At 39.9% G+C, this 14,017-nt stretch overlaps 1 protein-coding gene across 1 annotated transcript in view; it reads right to left on the reverse strand.

Annotated features, from left to right (window-relative positions):
• Nucleotides 1-935: 935 nt before the first annotated feature.
• LOC104548344 (flocculation protein FLO11-like) overlaps nucleotides 936-14,017 on the reverse strand; it is a 22,018-nt gene continuing 8,936 nt past the window's right edge. Inside the window, exons 2-7 of the mRNA XM_010194339.1 lie at nucleotides 11,421-11,442; nucleotides 10,322-10,360; nucleotides 8,542-8,615; nucleotides 7,582-7,714; nucleotides 4,976-6,460; nucleotides 936-1,960 (exon numbers count right to left, since the gene is read on the reverse strand). Coding sequence (XP_010192641.1) covers nucleotides 1,406-1,960; nucleotides 4,976-6,460; nucleotides 7,582-7,714; nucleotides 8,542-8,615; nucleotides 10,322-10,360; nucleotides 11,421-11,442 — 2,308 coding nt within the window. The 3' untranslated portion in view covers nucleotides 936-1,405. The remainder of the gene's footprint in view (nucleotides 1,961-4,975; nucleotides 6,461-7,581; nucleotides 7,715-8,541; nucleotides 8,616-10,321; nucleotides 10,361-11,420; nucleotides 11,443-14,017) is intronic.

Consider the following 14,017-nt stretch of genomic DNA (forward strand, 5'->3'; position numbering starts at 1 on the left):
ACTTTTCTCATGTAAATATATATCTTATTTTTTTTTTCTTTCCTGTATCACAAAGGAGAAAAATACTTTGCTCTGTATTGCTGGTGTCTTTTAGGTATTGCCGGCTATGAAGGGTGGCATTTCTCAGCTCCCTTATTCCACTTGTAACACAACGCACTCACTACTTCAAGGTACAAACAGAAATTCTAAGCAGGAGCCAGAATTTATGGAGTCTATTTTACAAGCAATGCTTACTTAAAGTTTTGGAAACAACTCTGTGTGTGTGTTCTGACACCCTTTGCCCTTCACAGATCCGTTAATGCACATTAGCCTCGTCAAATATTCACTTTTTATCCTCTTCACCATGGTCCTTTTGTCTTTTCAGCAGGTTTATGTTCAACACTACTGGAGTGGAATGGTGATTATACCATTTAACCCAGCAGCTAGCTGGGCTCGAAAATGTATCCATCCCCTTTCAATTAATTACACTTTAATGCCTATTTCTATCACACAGACTCGTGTATCATCCTGGTTTATTTTGGAGGAATATAGCCATAGGATGACAATTATTGATGGAGCATAAAAACCGGAGCTAAAGACCGTATAAAGAAAAAACAGAACTGATGTGGGAAGAGATGAAAAGATGAAAAATTGACTAGAGAAGAAAAGTGGAATGAGCTAATTTACAAAAGAAAATTAACAAAACACGGCCAGGTAACTCTGAATAAGATGAATTGCTACACATTTCCTTCCTCTTTGCAATTTTTATCCTATTTAATCTCCTATTCCACTTTTCTATGTAACAGTGCTTTATTCTTATAAACCCTGGTTTCACTCTTACATAAGTTTGCTGGCTGGGTGTTGAGCAAGATCCTCTGCATAAACTGGAATATCACTATCGACCTGGGTATTGTTACTCAAATTTAAGCCAGCCAAGGATTTTCTCCATTGACTTTCACGGATTTATTTTGAATTTATTACTCTAAGTTCAGAATCAAAAGCTCTGGATATAAAACTTGAACAGAAGTAGACAACTGCCAAATCTAAACAGTACCGCCACAAGTACCATACAGAAAAACAAGCTAGATACGTATAGAACCGACTGAAAAGTTAACCAAATGTTGCTGTGCATTAGTAGTTTACTGTTTATTAAACCATAAATCAAGATTCAAAAAACCTAATTACTTTAAATGAACTATTGTTTAGTGAAATGGGAGCCGGTCAAAATAGTTGTTGGGAAGGACAATTAATCGGTACAAATGTGAGTGCAAATTTTGTTTTTAAACTTTAAAGCATGTCATTTGTCGTATACAACGTATGCACACAATACAAATTTCATACATTTTTTCCTCAGTGACAATAAAAAGCGCAGTTTATTATAAACTGAAGTAAAAATTAAAATTTAAAAAAAAAAACTAAAATCCAATCACAGTTTTGTCATTGGTATGTGAAGGTTGTTCCAAGGGCCCATCCACAGCTCCTCTTCATCTGACTGTGTGTGTTCACTGTGCGACTCCAAGGGCTCTTTGACATCCTCATTATCAACAACCGATTCCTGCTCTTCTGTGCTTTTCATTTTGGAGCCCCTTGGCTTTGTTACTACATTTTCGGCCCCTATAGTAGAGGAAGCAAATGAGACACTGCAAGGTCTTGTGTTCATTTTATCACTAGAAGATGGTCCCTTGGACATCGTGTTCAGTGGGACATTCTCCTCATGTGTCACTGCAAGCTTGTCCAGTTTCTTGAACTGTTTCCCCAGCCTCACTGGAGACGTGACTTTTAAATTATTACCAAGGCAAACCCGACGGGTTCTGACAACAGAGCCATTCTGTGCGATGTAGATGTTACCGTTGATGCTGTTGTGAACATTTGGGTTATTAAGACGATTCCTCTGGCTGGAATCGGGAGCGCTGTCTTCTCCAGTGGAGCTGGTCTCATACTCTGGGTCGACTATCAACTTGATCCTTTTCTTTCTGGCCCACTGTTTGAGAATAAATAGAACTGTCATTAAATCTCAGCACTATTTCTTACAGTTTCCTGCCCTTTTTCTATCCGTTATTTACCTCGTCTTTTATCTAGACACTCATATGAATTTTTATTATTTTGGTCTTTTTGTACCTTTCCTCTGAGGTTGTACACAGATATTTCTTAATTTTTTTGATTACCACTGTGTGTCCCTATAATATAGACCTAATGCTCGAGCATGCAAGCAATTCTTCATACTAAAAAGTTATAAGACAGATAAATTGATTTTAGTTCATGAACTGCATAATGCCAGTTACATAGAGTGTACAAAAACCTGTGATTTTTTTCTTCAAGTTTGGAAATCACTGACAAATTTTATTTGTTTGGGATTTGTTGTTGTTGTTGTGTTTTTTTTGCTAAAGATGCATTCAACTGTGCTCCTGTTCAGTCGGAGTGTACCTTTTTTGAAGAATCCTAAGAATGGAGACATTACTTTCTGAAAGAAAACTTCTGTACATCCCAATATGGGTAAGCCAGTCATATTTTCACAAAGCGATGTCTCAGGCTGAAATACAACTGGGTAAGTAACCCCTTCTAACAGAAACTGGAAGGCACTGATGATGAAGCCATTGTGCAAGAGATACTTTCAAGATGCTGCTGTACTAATGGGTAAATTCTAGGAAGGCCTTCAAAGTTTTTATTCCAGAGTATTACGACATTGTAAATTCATTGCAGAAATGGCACTGAGCATTTCTGGTTTATATGCACAACACAACAAGCAGAGAATGACCTCAGGATGTACACAAGGGACATTCTCAGGCACCATGTTGGCTGGTTAAAAGAAGAAAAACTTGGTGTGAGGCTTTGTGCCCACTCCAGTCTAGTGGGATCACTGGAGACACTTTGCTGTTAAATGGAAGATGGTGGAGAAATGAGCCTTTAGATTTTATAACATTTGTATCTCTTTTAAAGAGTTAATGCAAACAATTTCCATACTGCTGTGACTTTGTACTATTACACAAAACCCATTACTTATTTTGATTTATAACGGATCTTTTTAAAAGAAACGCCTCCTTGCAGTACACTGTAATAAGCTAGTATCCTTCTTGAATTAATAATGAACACACTGCTATTTCACTAATGTAACAGACAGGATCACAGTTAACTCTCACTGCAATACATGCGCATGCACAAAAGAAAAGCCATTTTTTAGAGAGAGAAAATCATGCATGGTCCAACAGGGTCGTGATTACTCTTATGATTTTGAGAAGTCACACTCTGTAGAAATTACTTAGAGGACTATTCTTTTGATCCTGATAAAGACATACAGTTTTCTTCACACAGATAACTATTCAGGTGGATGAAAAGGCTGACTCGTTTAAACGGGATTTATGTTAAAACACTGTGTGCGGCCAACAAAGAAGTGGGTAAGTGATCATAAACCTAGTTCACATTTCAACTGCAATTAAAGACAATGGTTGCATAGTTGGTCTCACACTTTGCAGCTCAATGCCAATTGTCCTGCCAGGGTAACTCCACAGCAGGCTCAAGTATCTTAAAAATTCAAACATTTTTCTCTCTTCCCTCTAACAGACACTTCCTGGCAGAACTTTAGTCCATACACCAGAAAGTACTCACTCCCAAGGCTAATGCAATACTGGCTCAAAGCTTTAATTTTAAGTAGGCTTCTTATGGCTTATCTGGATAAATCTAGTGGTTGTGAAACAGCTCTGTGGCTACAAGGTAAATAAAGCACAGATAGCTTTTGTGTATACAAAGCTTGCACACTCTGCATGGTAACAGCACGGATGAGAGCTCCGTGAGGAAGTACATCACGCAGAGGTTGCTTCTTATATGAAAATACAAAGGCCACTTGTGCTCTCAGTAACAGAAATCCTTCCTACGCAATCATGCTCATTCTGAGCGGAACTGTGCCAATGCAAGTGCTACAAGATTTCTCCATTGAATGACATCGGATATTCCAAGTTATTACATTTTAAAAGGCAAATACCAAAACACAGAACATAGGTGATGGTTACCTTCAGCAATACCTTTTTGTCACATATCTCAGAATTTTAAACTACTGTTAGGTGGGAAGGGCAGGAGTTGGAAGATGTAATCCATTTCCTTTTCTGACCAAGCTCGCTTTGTACACTTATCTCTGCATTCCTGTCCTTTCCATCACTGGTACCTGAAATCTGAATCCCATGATCCAGAAACAGTTTAATCCCATCTCTCCTAATAATACTCTGCAGTTTTGGGAGTGTTGTTTTGCCGCTATTTCAGTTATCCCCTGCAAATGAGGCTAATGTTTAAAGCAGAGAAACTGATTTGAAGATTAGCAGATGCTGTACAGTAGGGGAACATAAGGTGAAACTGTGCATGACCTCTAAGGCTTTTCATACTCATCAACATTCCTGTTCTTCACTGAATTCCATGTTTTGCCCCTTTTTCTTCGAGCAGTGTCCCATCTTGTGACAGACATAACCTGCATGACAATAGGGCCCTTAACAGGTTTGCACCATCAGGTTCATCAAGCTGTCGGTCACAGCTAATGCCAAATGCAATGTTACTTCACTTAACAAAGTGCATAAATGCAAAAAGGGTTAAATGTAAGAATCAACACAATGCCTCTTTAACTGTATTACTGAAACTAGCAAAGAAAAAGAAGTACTCCTTCCTGGCATTGCTCTATGAAAATGAATCCACCACGTGAGTAGCCTCTAAGAGAAATTCTGTTAGTTTAGTTTCCTATAGTTTTGTCTGTAAGACAGCATACAGGGTTCAAATCCCAAGGCAGCAAGCTTTGACATTTTCTTTTTGGCTGTCTTTAATTAAGTTTATATTGCTTAGGAAAGACCACACAGAAGGCACAGCAAACAAGATCACTCCTCACTGCAAAACATCCACCTACTGTAGCTCCCTTTTAGAATGATGTAGAATCCCCAGCAGTCTCTGACTCTGTAACAGCAGTGTCCAGGGTCTCATCTGACTGGGACTGACTGTTTTCCTGGGACATTTTTTGTCTTACTTCCTTTCTTTTCATCTTTGTGTCAGAACTTTGATTCTCAGTATCAGGGGAAGTAGCAGTTTTACCAGAAGTGGCACTAGTTGTGCTTTTTGTCCCTTCAGTACCCTTGGAAGTGACACTGGTTTCACTTTCCAGGCAAGAAGATTCATTCTTACTGATAGTTTCCTCCCTGTCACTAGCATCTGTGTCACCCTCTTCTGTGCATTCCTCCACGCTATCCTCACCATTAACAGCTGATTTTCCTCTCTTGCTTTCTTCAGTAGCAGCAGTTTTTGCATTAGCAGACGTTTCAGAAACTGTCTTATTTGAGTTATCTGCTGTCTCATCGGGGCTTGCGCTGACTTGCTCCACATCCACTTGTTCATCTTCTTCTGACACCTCTTCTATTGTGTCTTCTATTTCAACGCTGGCAGAGGAAGTTTTGCTCTTATAGCTGGATCCTGACGTTCTCCTGTAGCTCGTGTCCCTGTCACTACCTGACGCACTAGAGCTAATATTTGATTTCTGGCTGGATCGCCTTGCTTTGCCACGAGAGCTATCTCCCCTACCTTTTACACTTGACCTTTCAGTGCTTCTTCTACTGCTGGACTCACTAGTTCCTGATTTGCTACATGAACTTTGAGTAGATGAGCTCTTTGATAGGCTACCATCTTCATCACTGTCAGAGTCTTCCTCGTCATCGTCCTCTTCAGATGAGTCCTCCTCCGATTCACTGCTAGAGCTGGATCCAGAGTCGTCATCAGAATCCCCAAAATCATGGCCAGTTTCTTCGTCTGAGTCCACAGTACTTTCAGTGGCTTCATCTTGGTCCAGAGTTACTTTCAAGTAGTCTTTATCTTCTGAGTCTGAGCCAGAGCTGCTACTCTTCACAGATGACTCATCTGAGGTGTATTTTCTTCTCTTCTTTTTCTTCTTCTCATAATCACTGTCCTCGTGTTCACTCTCTGCTGTGATACTTATTGAAACTCCCGATTTTGCTTCATCTCTTTCATCATCTTCCTCTCCTTTTCTTCTTGCATGCGCTGAATCTTTGCTAGTAGGCTCTTGAAATTTTCTGGCGACACTAATGCGTTTTAACACGTGATTTAGTTTTCTCATCGAAGGCCTGTCATCTGTCGACTTCTGGAAGTAACTTCCCCTGATAACCATGCTTTTCTCATCGTCCACTTGGCGAGCTGACATCAGCTTTGCATAACTGGAATCCTTCCTTCCACCTTTCACTCTCTGCAGAATCATTGGGAATATCTTTGCTTTCTTCCATGGAGAACGAGCAGACTCAGCTCTTCCTATCGGTTTGCGAGCACTGACTGCTACGCGACTTAAATGCATCACTGCTTTCAGTCTCCTTTTTCCCTGGCTGGTCCTATATGCTCTTCCAGAACCATGTCTTAGATCCATCCCACCACCTAAAGGTCTACCTTCTATTTGAGCCCCTGCTCTCTGGCTTATACCTCTGCTTGGAGGACCTCTGCCTTCAACCATACCCTGCAAATTATGAAAATGGAACGTGATTACAATTGGAAAGATAATTATTGTGAAAACTTGTACCTTAAAATAAGTCAGTAAGAACAAATACATTTTTTCCAGTATCAAAACTAACTTACCTGTTTTAGAACAGCTTTTTACCAAAGTTATGGGGAAAGTAGATAATTACTGTGAAAACTTGTACCTTGAAATAAGACAGTAAGAAGAAATACAACATTTTTTCCAGTATCAAAACTAACTTACCTGTTTTAGAACAGCTTTTTACCAAAGTTATGGGGAAAGTTTTACTTCTAGAATAGGCTGCAAGAGCACAACTACCTTATTCTGCAACAGGGAAAAATACTGTCTCAGAAATGTTATCTCTTCTCATTTAATTAAAACCCGTGTGATGGCTTAAGAGTCTAGTATGTCTGCAAATTAGATTAACAAAATAAAAGAACATTTACATCAACTTTCTTTGGCTGCCACTGACATTTAAGAATTTCTTTAGAGTCAGTTGTGAACTTTATGATAAGTGAGTTTAGGTGACTGCTTTTCTCAGTGGAAAATAACCAGTTCTAGGCTGAATATTAGTAAAACCCCATTTCATTAACAATATAAAATGGAATTACCTAAGGCTATATGGGTTTTTCTTTGAACTAGAAATCTATGTTAAGGGAAAAATGGATGTGGATATTAAAGGAAACTTTGCAATTCCTTTTTATTTCTAGAAAAAGAGGAGCAGACACAAACTTTACCAGCCATCAGAAGGGCAGACAATGATTAGTGTTGGAAGAGCTGCTTATTTGGTCTATACAGAACACAATATTCTAATCAATTGTAAAATACATTTAACAAGGTAATGGCCTGAAGTTGCATCAGGGGAGGTTTAGATTGGATATTAAGAAAAAACGTTTCACTGGAAGGCTTGGAACAGGCTTCCCAGAGAAGTGACGGAGTCACCACCCCTGCAGGTATTTCACAGATGGGTAGATGTGAAGCTCAGGGACATGGTTTAGTGCTGGACTTGTAAGTGCTAGGTTAACAGTTGAACTCTATGATCCTGAAATTCTTCTCCAGCCTAAATGATTCTGTGATTCATCTTGTTACAGACACAGAATCAATACAACAGAGATGCTTACCTCTTCTGCTGTCGACCCATGTGGACTATAGTAGTAGCCACCATCGTGCTCCACCACGACTTCCCCATACTCATCGTACATCCCTGAAGGAGACAGCAATCGGCGGCGGCTCCCATACTGAGGCAGCTCGTACCTGGCAAAAACACCACCATCTCCTCAAAACATGCACCAGTGTGTTCAAGTGTGTCTCTACCCACAGCAACAAACGCACAAGCTCACATCCCGAAAAGACAATTATTTATTTGCTCATTTTTCTGTCTATCTCTGAGAAGATGTTTTTCCCTAGCAGTAACACAATCCAAAACCTCCTCCTCCTACCACAACTGGCTGTAAACTGGTTACACCTGGAGGGCAACTTGAATTGTCAGGTCTCTGGAATCAGTCAAACATCCCCCAAGTGCAATGACCTCCTTTCCAGGTACCTGATTTTTTGGGAGATCTTGTTTTGAAATTGGAGCATGAAAGAGCAGGGATCAGTTCTGGAGAATCCCTGCAAGCAATAATCCCTGAAGTGCTTGCAGTCAGATGGGCATTACCAGAACAAGGCAGGACTATGTTTTTCTAGGTAAATGCAAAAGGCCAGATGCTGGCTGAGAATTGTGAGCAGGAACTGTTGGTCATTGAGCTCAGGCTGGTGAGCCACAAAAGGGGAGAGGATGAAGGAAAATACTTTCCAAGTCAGCAGATATATGTAAATAAAATAGCGACTATAAAACCAGTACGATAAATAGGATGTACACTCTGCCGTGTAATAATTAGAATTCCTAAAGAAACAGGGAGTTGTACAACTCCCCCATGACTTTTAAAGAGTTTTGTTGTCAGCGCACGCCTTTGTGGACACAAAGATTAAAGTAATCCTGAGGTGAAGGCAAGTCTCCAGATTGCATGCTGTAATAATAAACACCACCAACCTGAAAAATCAGCATTTTTCAGAAATATATAAGAAAAATTAAAATATACCCATGGTCATAACTGTAGTAATCTTGCCCATAGTACTCCTGCCCTGGATCAATTCCAGACTCCATACTTAACTCCTGTTAAAAAAGAAACGCTGATTGAATGCAAACAGTTATACGCAATAATGACTGAAGAAAAAAGGCAAAAAGTATAGTAACTTAAAGTGCAAACAAGCAAAATAAAAAAAGACAATAATTGGAGGAACGCTGACGACTGTCGAGAACCATAATGAGAAGCCAACAGGAGCTTTAAATGACCCCTTCTCTGGTCTATTCCCTGAGAATGACTGTTCTAAGTCCACCAAATGCAGACGCTGTTGTGGTGTGAGACACTGTCTCACCCCGTACAAAAACCCCATTCAGTAAACTGCACTCGCAGCAAATACGCTGTTAATTCAAGAAAGACAGGGAACTGCTGGAGAGAGTCCAGCGTAGGGCTACAAAGATGATCAAGGGAGTGGAGCATCTCCCTTATGAGGAGCGGCTGAGGGAGCTGGGTCTCTTTAGTTTGCAGAAGAGGAGACTGAGGGGTGACCTCATTCATGTTTAGAAATATTTAAAGGGTGAGTGTCACGAGGATGGAGCCAGGCTCTTCTCGGTGACAAACAATGATAGGACAAGGGGTAACGGACACAAACTGGAACACAGGAGGTTCCACTTCAATTGGAGAAGAAACTTCTTCTCAGTGAGGGTGACAGAGCCCTGGCCCAGGCTGCCCAGAGAGGTTGTGGAGTCTCCTTCTCTGCAGACATTCAAAACCCGCCTGGACGCCTTCCTGTGTAACCTCATCTGGGTGTTCCTGCTCCGGCAGGGGGCTTGGACTGGATGAGCTTTTGAGGTCCCTTCCAATCCCTAACGTTCTGTGATTCTGTAATTCCTGCAGCTCTTTCAAAGGAAAAATCTGCACTGAAAGATTAACTCTACTTTACTTACAGTGTTTGATCTTTCTTTTTAATGCTTTTTCCACCATCAACAATCATGAGCAGCACTGGGCTAAGCCATGTACTTGTGTGCACAGTGTGTCCTTAAGCTTCTTTCACACACTGTTTAGTATTGGGCTGCTCCGTGGAATACCTCTGAACTACAGCACTGACACAGAACACAGGAGCTTGAGGTTTGGCAAGGTGCTGCACGTTGTGTCTACCTCACAGCTTCTCACAGGCTTTTCTCCTGTCCAGTGAATTTAAAGTTGTGTCAAAGCATCTCATTGTAATTATGTATAATGACTGCAGAAATGATCACCATTCTGTACCACAGAAGTACCACTGATAGCAATGTCTCAAAAAGGCTACATTTGTTCTATTGCTTATTCTGAAAACAATACTGAGTCTAAAAGATTTGAAATAGGAAGTATTTGTAATCCAGAGCAGCCTTTGCACTTCGCAGCAGTGTGCTAACGCTGCCATTACCTTGGCAGGCCAACTCCTTATTTCATCTCTGGGTTCAATAATCAATGATCAGTTGACTGACATGAAAAAATAGATGGCGGTTGGACAGCCAGGAAATTGTTCTGTCTGTGAATCTGGACAGGAAACTAGGAAAGCTTTCAGTCTGTGATGAAGTCCACGGAAGCAAATGGAAGATGCTTAAGGGGAAAATACCAAGATGCAGTAAATTTAAGGTATTTAATTAAAATAACATAAATGGGGTAGCAACATCAGGACTTTCCTTTCCAAAAGAGTTGGGGTAAAAAGTTACCTAAGACAGATGAGTTTTTATTAGGATATTATGTAAAAGCTATTTAAAAAGTTACAGAATAAATAAGAAATGAAAAATAGTGGTACCTCTGGTCTGAGAAGAGAAGGTCTCAGCAACTGCTGTTGCTGGAAAAGAAAATCAGAAAGGGGTTAATTAGGCAGCAACAATTAAAGTACAGGTCATTTGTGTTTGAGTTAGGACTGGAAGGACATACTAAAAACACAGGTCCTTCAAGTACAGCTGTCACCCAGGCACTTCCATAGGCAATGAGGAGCAGAACACTGCTAAGTACCTAAAGTACTAAAATCACTTCACAGTCCACAATTTCTTCTGCCTAATATAAAATCAGTTCCAAGTTTAAACGGTGATTTTCTAAATTATTTAACTCAAGAACTTCTATCAGAGCCCAAGAGAACTATTGTGGGGTGTATGTTGGAGACAGCAGGGAGACAATGGCAGCCAAAAAATTATCCACAGTGGGTAGAAAGCAAATCTATGGGAATCTGCAGCAAAGTCTGTGATTCAGCTGTTAAAAACCTGAAGTGATTTCATTTCTAACCCAAGCTTCTACTGCAATACCATCACTTTAATTTCTTGTCTATTTATATACTTCTGTGGCTTTTAACAGAGTACCTCGGAACCACAAATATACTTTAATTCAAAATACCAATAAGACAGTGTAGGGCTATCTCACTTGTTTTCTCTACAACTTATGTGTGTTATCTTTCTGTACACGGCACACAGTGAGAAAACCATGCTGACATGAGGGAAAAGATACCAGCAGGCTGCACGGGGAGGACCGACAGGACAACACAGCAATTCTCAGGTGTGTCTCAGCTAAACATGGGTTTAGCTGCAGCTCCAGTTTTCTGCAAATGACAGACTGAAGCACAGTACTTGCTGTTTTGTAAATCAGAATCAGGTTTACTCAGGAAAGTCAGTATCATTGACCCCACACTCCTCCCAAAGCGTGGTGGCAATGTTTCAGCCAGTCTCCTAGCCTGGAGGCTACGTTTGTGCCAGGATGGTTACAAGCCCCCAGTGAATCCGTCAGGAACTTTTGGAATCACTTTGTATTTCTGCCCTCTAAAACACCCAGTATCAATGAATTTCACAACATAGGCTGTAAGGAAAAAGTACGTTGATGTAATCAGTATTTTAAACGTAATCAGGGAACAGCCTTACCTCTTGCTGTGCATATCCTCGCCTAGAAGTCAGAAAAAGAAAAAAAATCAATTAGTATACTTCTGAGAGACTATGTAAAGATGCTTATTGCTATTCTTTCTGGAGAGAGGTGAAAAGATAATGTAATTAGAAATATTGCTAGCAAGAAAAGAAATACATATCTACAGCACCAAATATGTTTTTCTTTAGATTTGCTCTGGACATACGAATTATTGCATGAGAAAGGCTAGTGAATCTTTGGGATCTTTTCTTGCTTTAGGTTGCAAATGAATGAGAAGAAATTCCCAATCCCCAAAAGCCAGAGAGCCAGTGCACCCAGCGGGACACAGCAGAGGGAAACAGGGTGAATGCTGGACTGGGCTGTCCTCGTGTTCCCCTTAGAGCGCTCCAGCCCAGTCACCTTCTGTGGTGTCTCAGAGACCTCCAGAGACAAAGAGACTCTTGTAGAAAGAGTTTACAAAGAGACCCTTGTTATTTCATGGATCTGCTTAAGCAGTGAAGCAGTTTCTCTTCTACTTCTGGACCGTCTGTTATCAACTTGGGATTTGCTAGAAATTGGCCTGGAGCTTCTATTACTAATTTCTTGTAACAAAATTATTATTAAAATTACAGATTTCCTAACATTGACTTAGCAGGGGGGGGAGTTAAATTATTTTTGCTATCTATGATTATTTTGTCATAGGCTTTGTGCTCTTGATCCTATTGGCAATTTGCTATTGTTTTAATTCATTTTCTTGGAGCCACTCATGTGCATGACAAATGCACTTATGCCTATCAAGTTCTCTATTTTCACATTTCATGCCAGCAAATTAAAATGGTTTAGACAAAACTAGGAAACAGCAATTTAGGAATTAGCATTATTATTAAGGATAAGCCTGGATTTTTTTATTTATTTATTTTTTTAATGAAGGAAAGGGTAAATGCTCAGAACTGTGGTGAGCTTAACCTAGAAATTCTTAATTACATTTGAGTAAATAATAAAGAGCAGAGTATGAATCCTTTTTACTCTTTTAATATCACCATCTATAAAGTTTTCTCTTAATATTCAACGCATGGAATTGATCATCAGCATTAAATTAATGCTGCTGCCCATATAACACAAAACTAATGAACAACTGAAATTAAGATTTATCATCAGAAGATGACCTGTGACTTTTCAAAGCCCTCTTGAGGAACACTGTATTTAGATTCTGTATTGCCTACAACAATCTCCAGATAAATATGGCCTTGTCTTGCACAGAGGATAAGTAAGCCTATTAATCCTAATTGCTCTTGAGTAGTCACAATATTGCAGATTAAAAGCGTAATAGAAGTAATTCTCATTCAATTTTGAATTCAACTTCCTCAAAAATAGCACCATGCTGTGTTTTGAGAGATGCTTACGCTTGTCTTACAGTTTTGTGTGGCCATGATTAGAAGGAAAAAAAAGACAAAAAAGCTCCCAAAAGACAAAAAATACCCATTCACTCGATACAGCACAAGGATCTATTCTGACAAAAAGGCAAAGGTCAAAACAACATCATTTGTTTTGAGGAGGGAATTAAAGCTCTCCACTGAGGGGCAAATTGCTTCTGGATAAACACTATCAGCCAGACCTCACTGCAGTCAGTCAGAGAGAAATCTTCAATGCAAAACTGGAAGCAAAGACATAGTGCCTATGATGATGTAGGATAATACGACAGCTACTATGCACAGCTAGTACTTAACATGAAAGATAAAACAAGAATGAATTCACATGCACAAAGTGTGCCAACATTTCACAGGTCTAACGTAGGTTAAAGGAACTGTGATTTGCCTAAAGCAACAATTTTCCCAATTACTGGCATTCCAGCAGGCATCTGCTATTTTGTGCTTCGTATCCATTTCTGTATTAAAAGCAGAGGCATCATAAAGCCCAAATAGTAGAGATACTACTCAGAGGAGGCAGCTGCTTATCAATTTGCCCTGACTCTTAAAATGGAGGTTTCCTGCAGTTCATAGCTGTAACTAAGGAGAAAGAAACTGGAAGGGAGAGGAGTAATGATATGCTACTGCTCAATTTCAGCTTTGCAAATGAGTTTGCAGACATGCTCTCCACCGGTGGAATCTCTGCTCCTGCTCAGAACTGAACCCAGTCAGGCTGATGAGGAAAAGATGAAAGATACCTCCACAGCCACATCTGACCCTAATTATCCAAAGCAGGCAACCTGAAGAGGGGTCAATAAGCTTACATAAGCTCAACTTCTTACCAGCTACCATAGTGCTTATAATACTTTGTAGTGCTGCAGAACTGTGGTAGCATGCAGACAGAACTTCCCTTGGTTAGGTTAAAAATACACACTACTGGTACAGTTTCTTTCCTGGTCTAACAGAATGATTTTTTAAACAAAGGCTATTCAAAAAAACAGCAGGAGAACAAAGGTTGCATTAACTCCAGACAAAATTAAAACAGGTTTCATAAACTTCCCAACTAAATAAAGATTTCCAGAATGAGAAAGTAGGTGTTCCTCACTAGTGAAGAGCTGATTATGATGACCACCACAGACTCTTCTGAGCCTGACAAAACGAAGTACTTAAAAAGGAGCTCCTGTGTCACGTCTATTCTTTCTGCTTCAGGA

Source organism: Mesitornis unicolor, unplaced genomic scaffold, assembly GCF_000695765.1.
Source record: "Mesitornis unicolor isolate BGI_N332 unplaced genomic scaffold, ASM69576v1 scaffold11031, whole genome shotgun sequence".
In the NCBI taxonomy this organism is placed as follows: Eukaryota; Metazoa; Chordata; class Aves; order Mesitornithiformes; family Mesitornithidae; genus Mesitornis; species Mesitornis unicolor.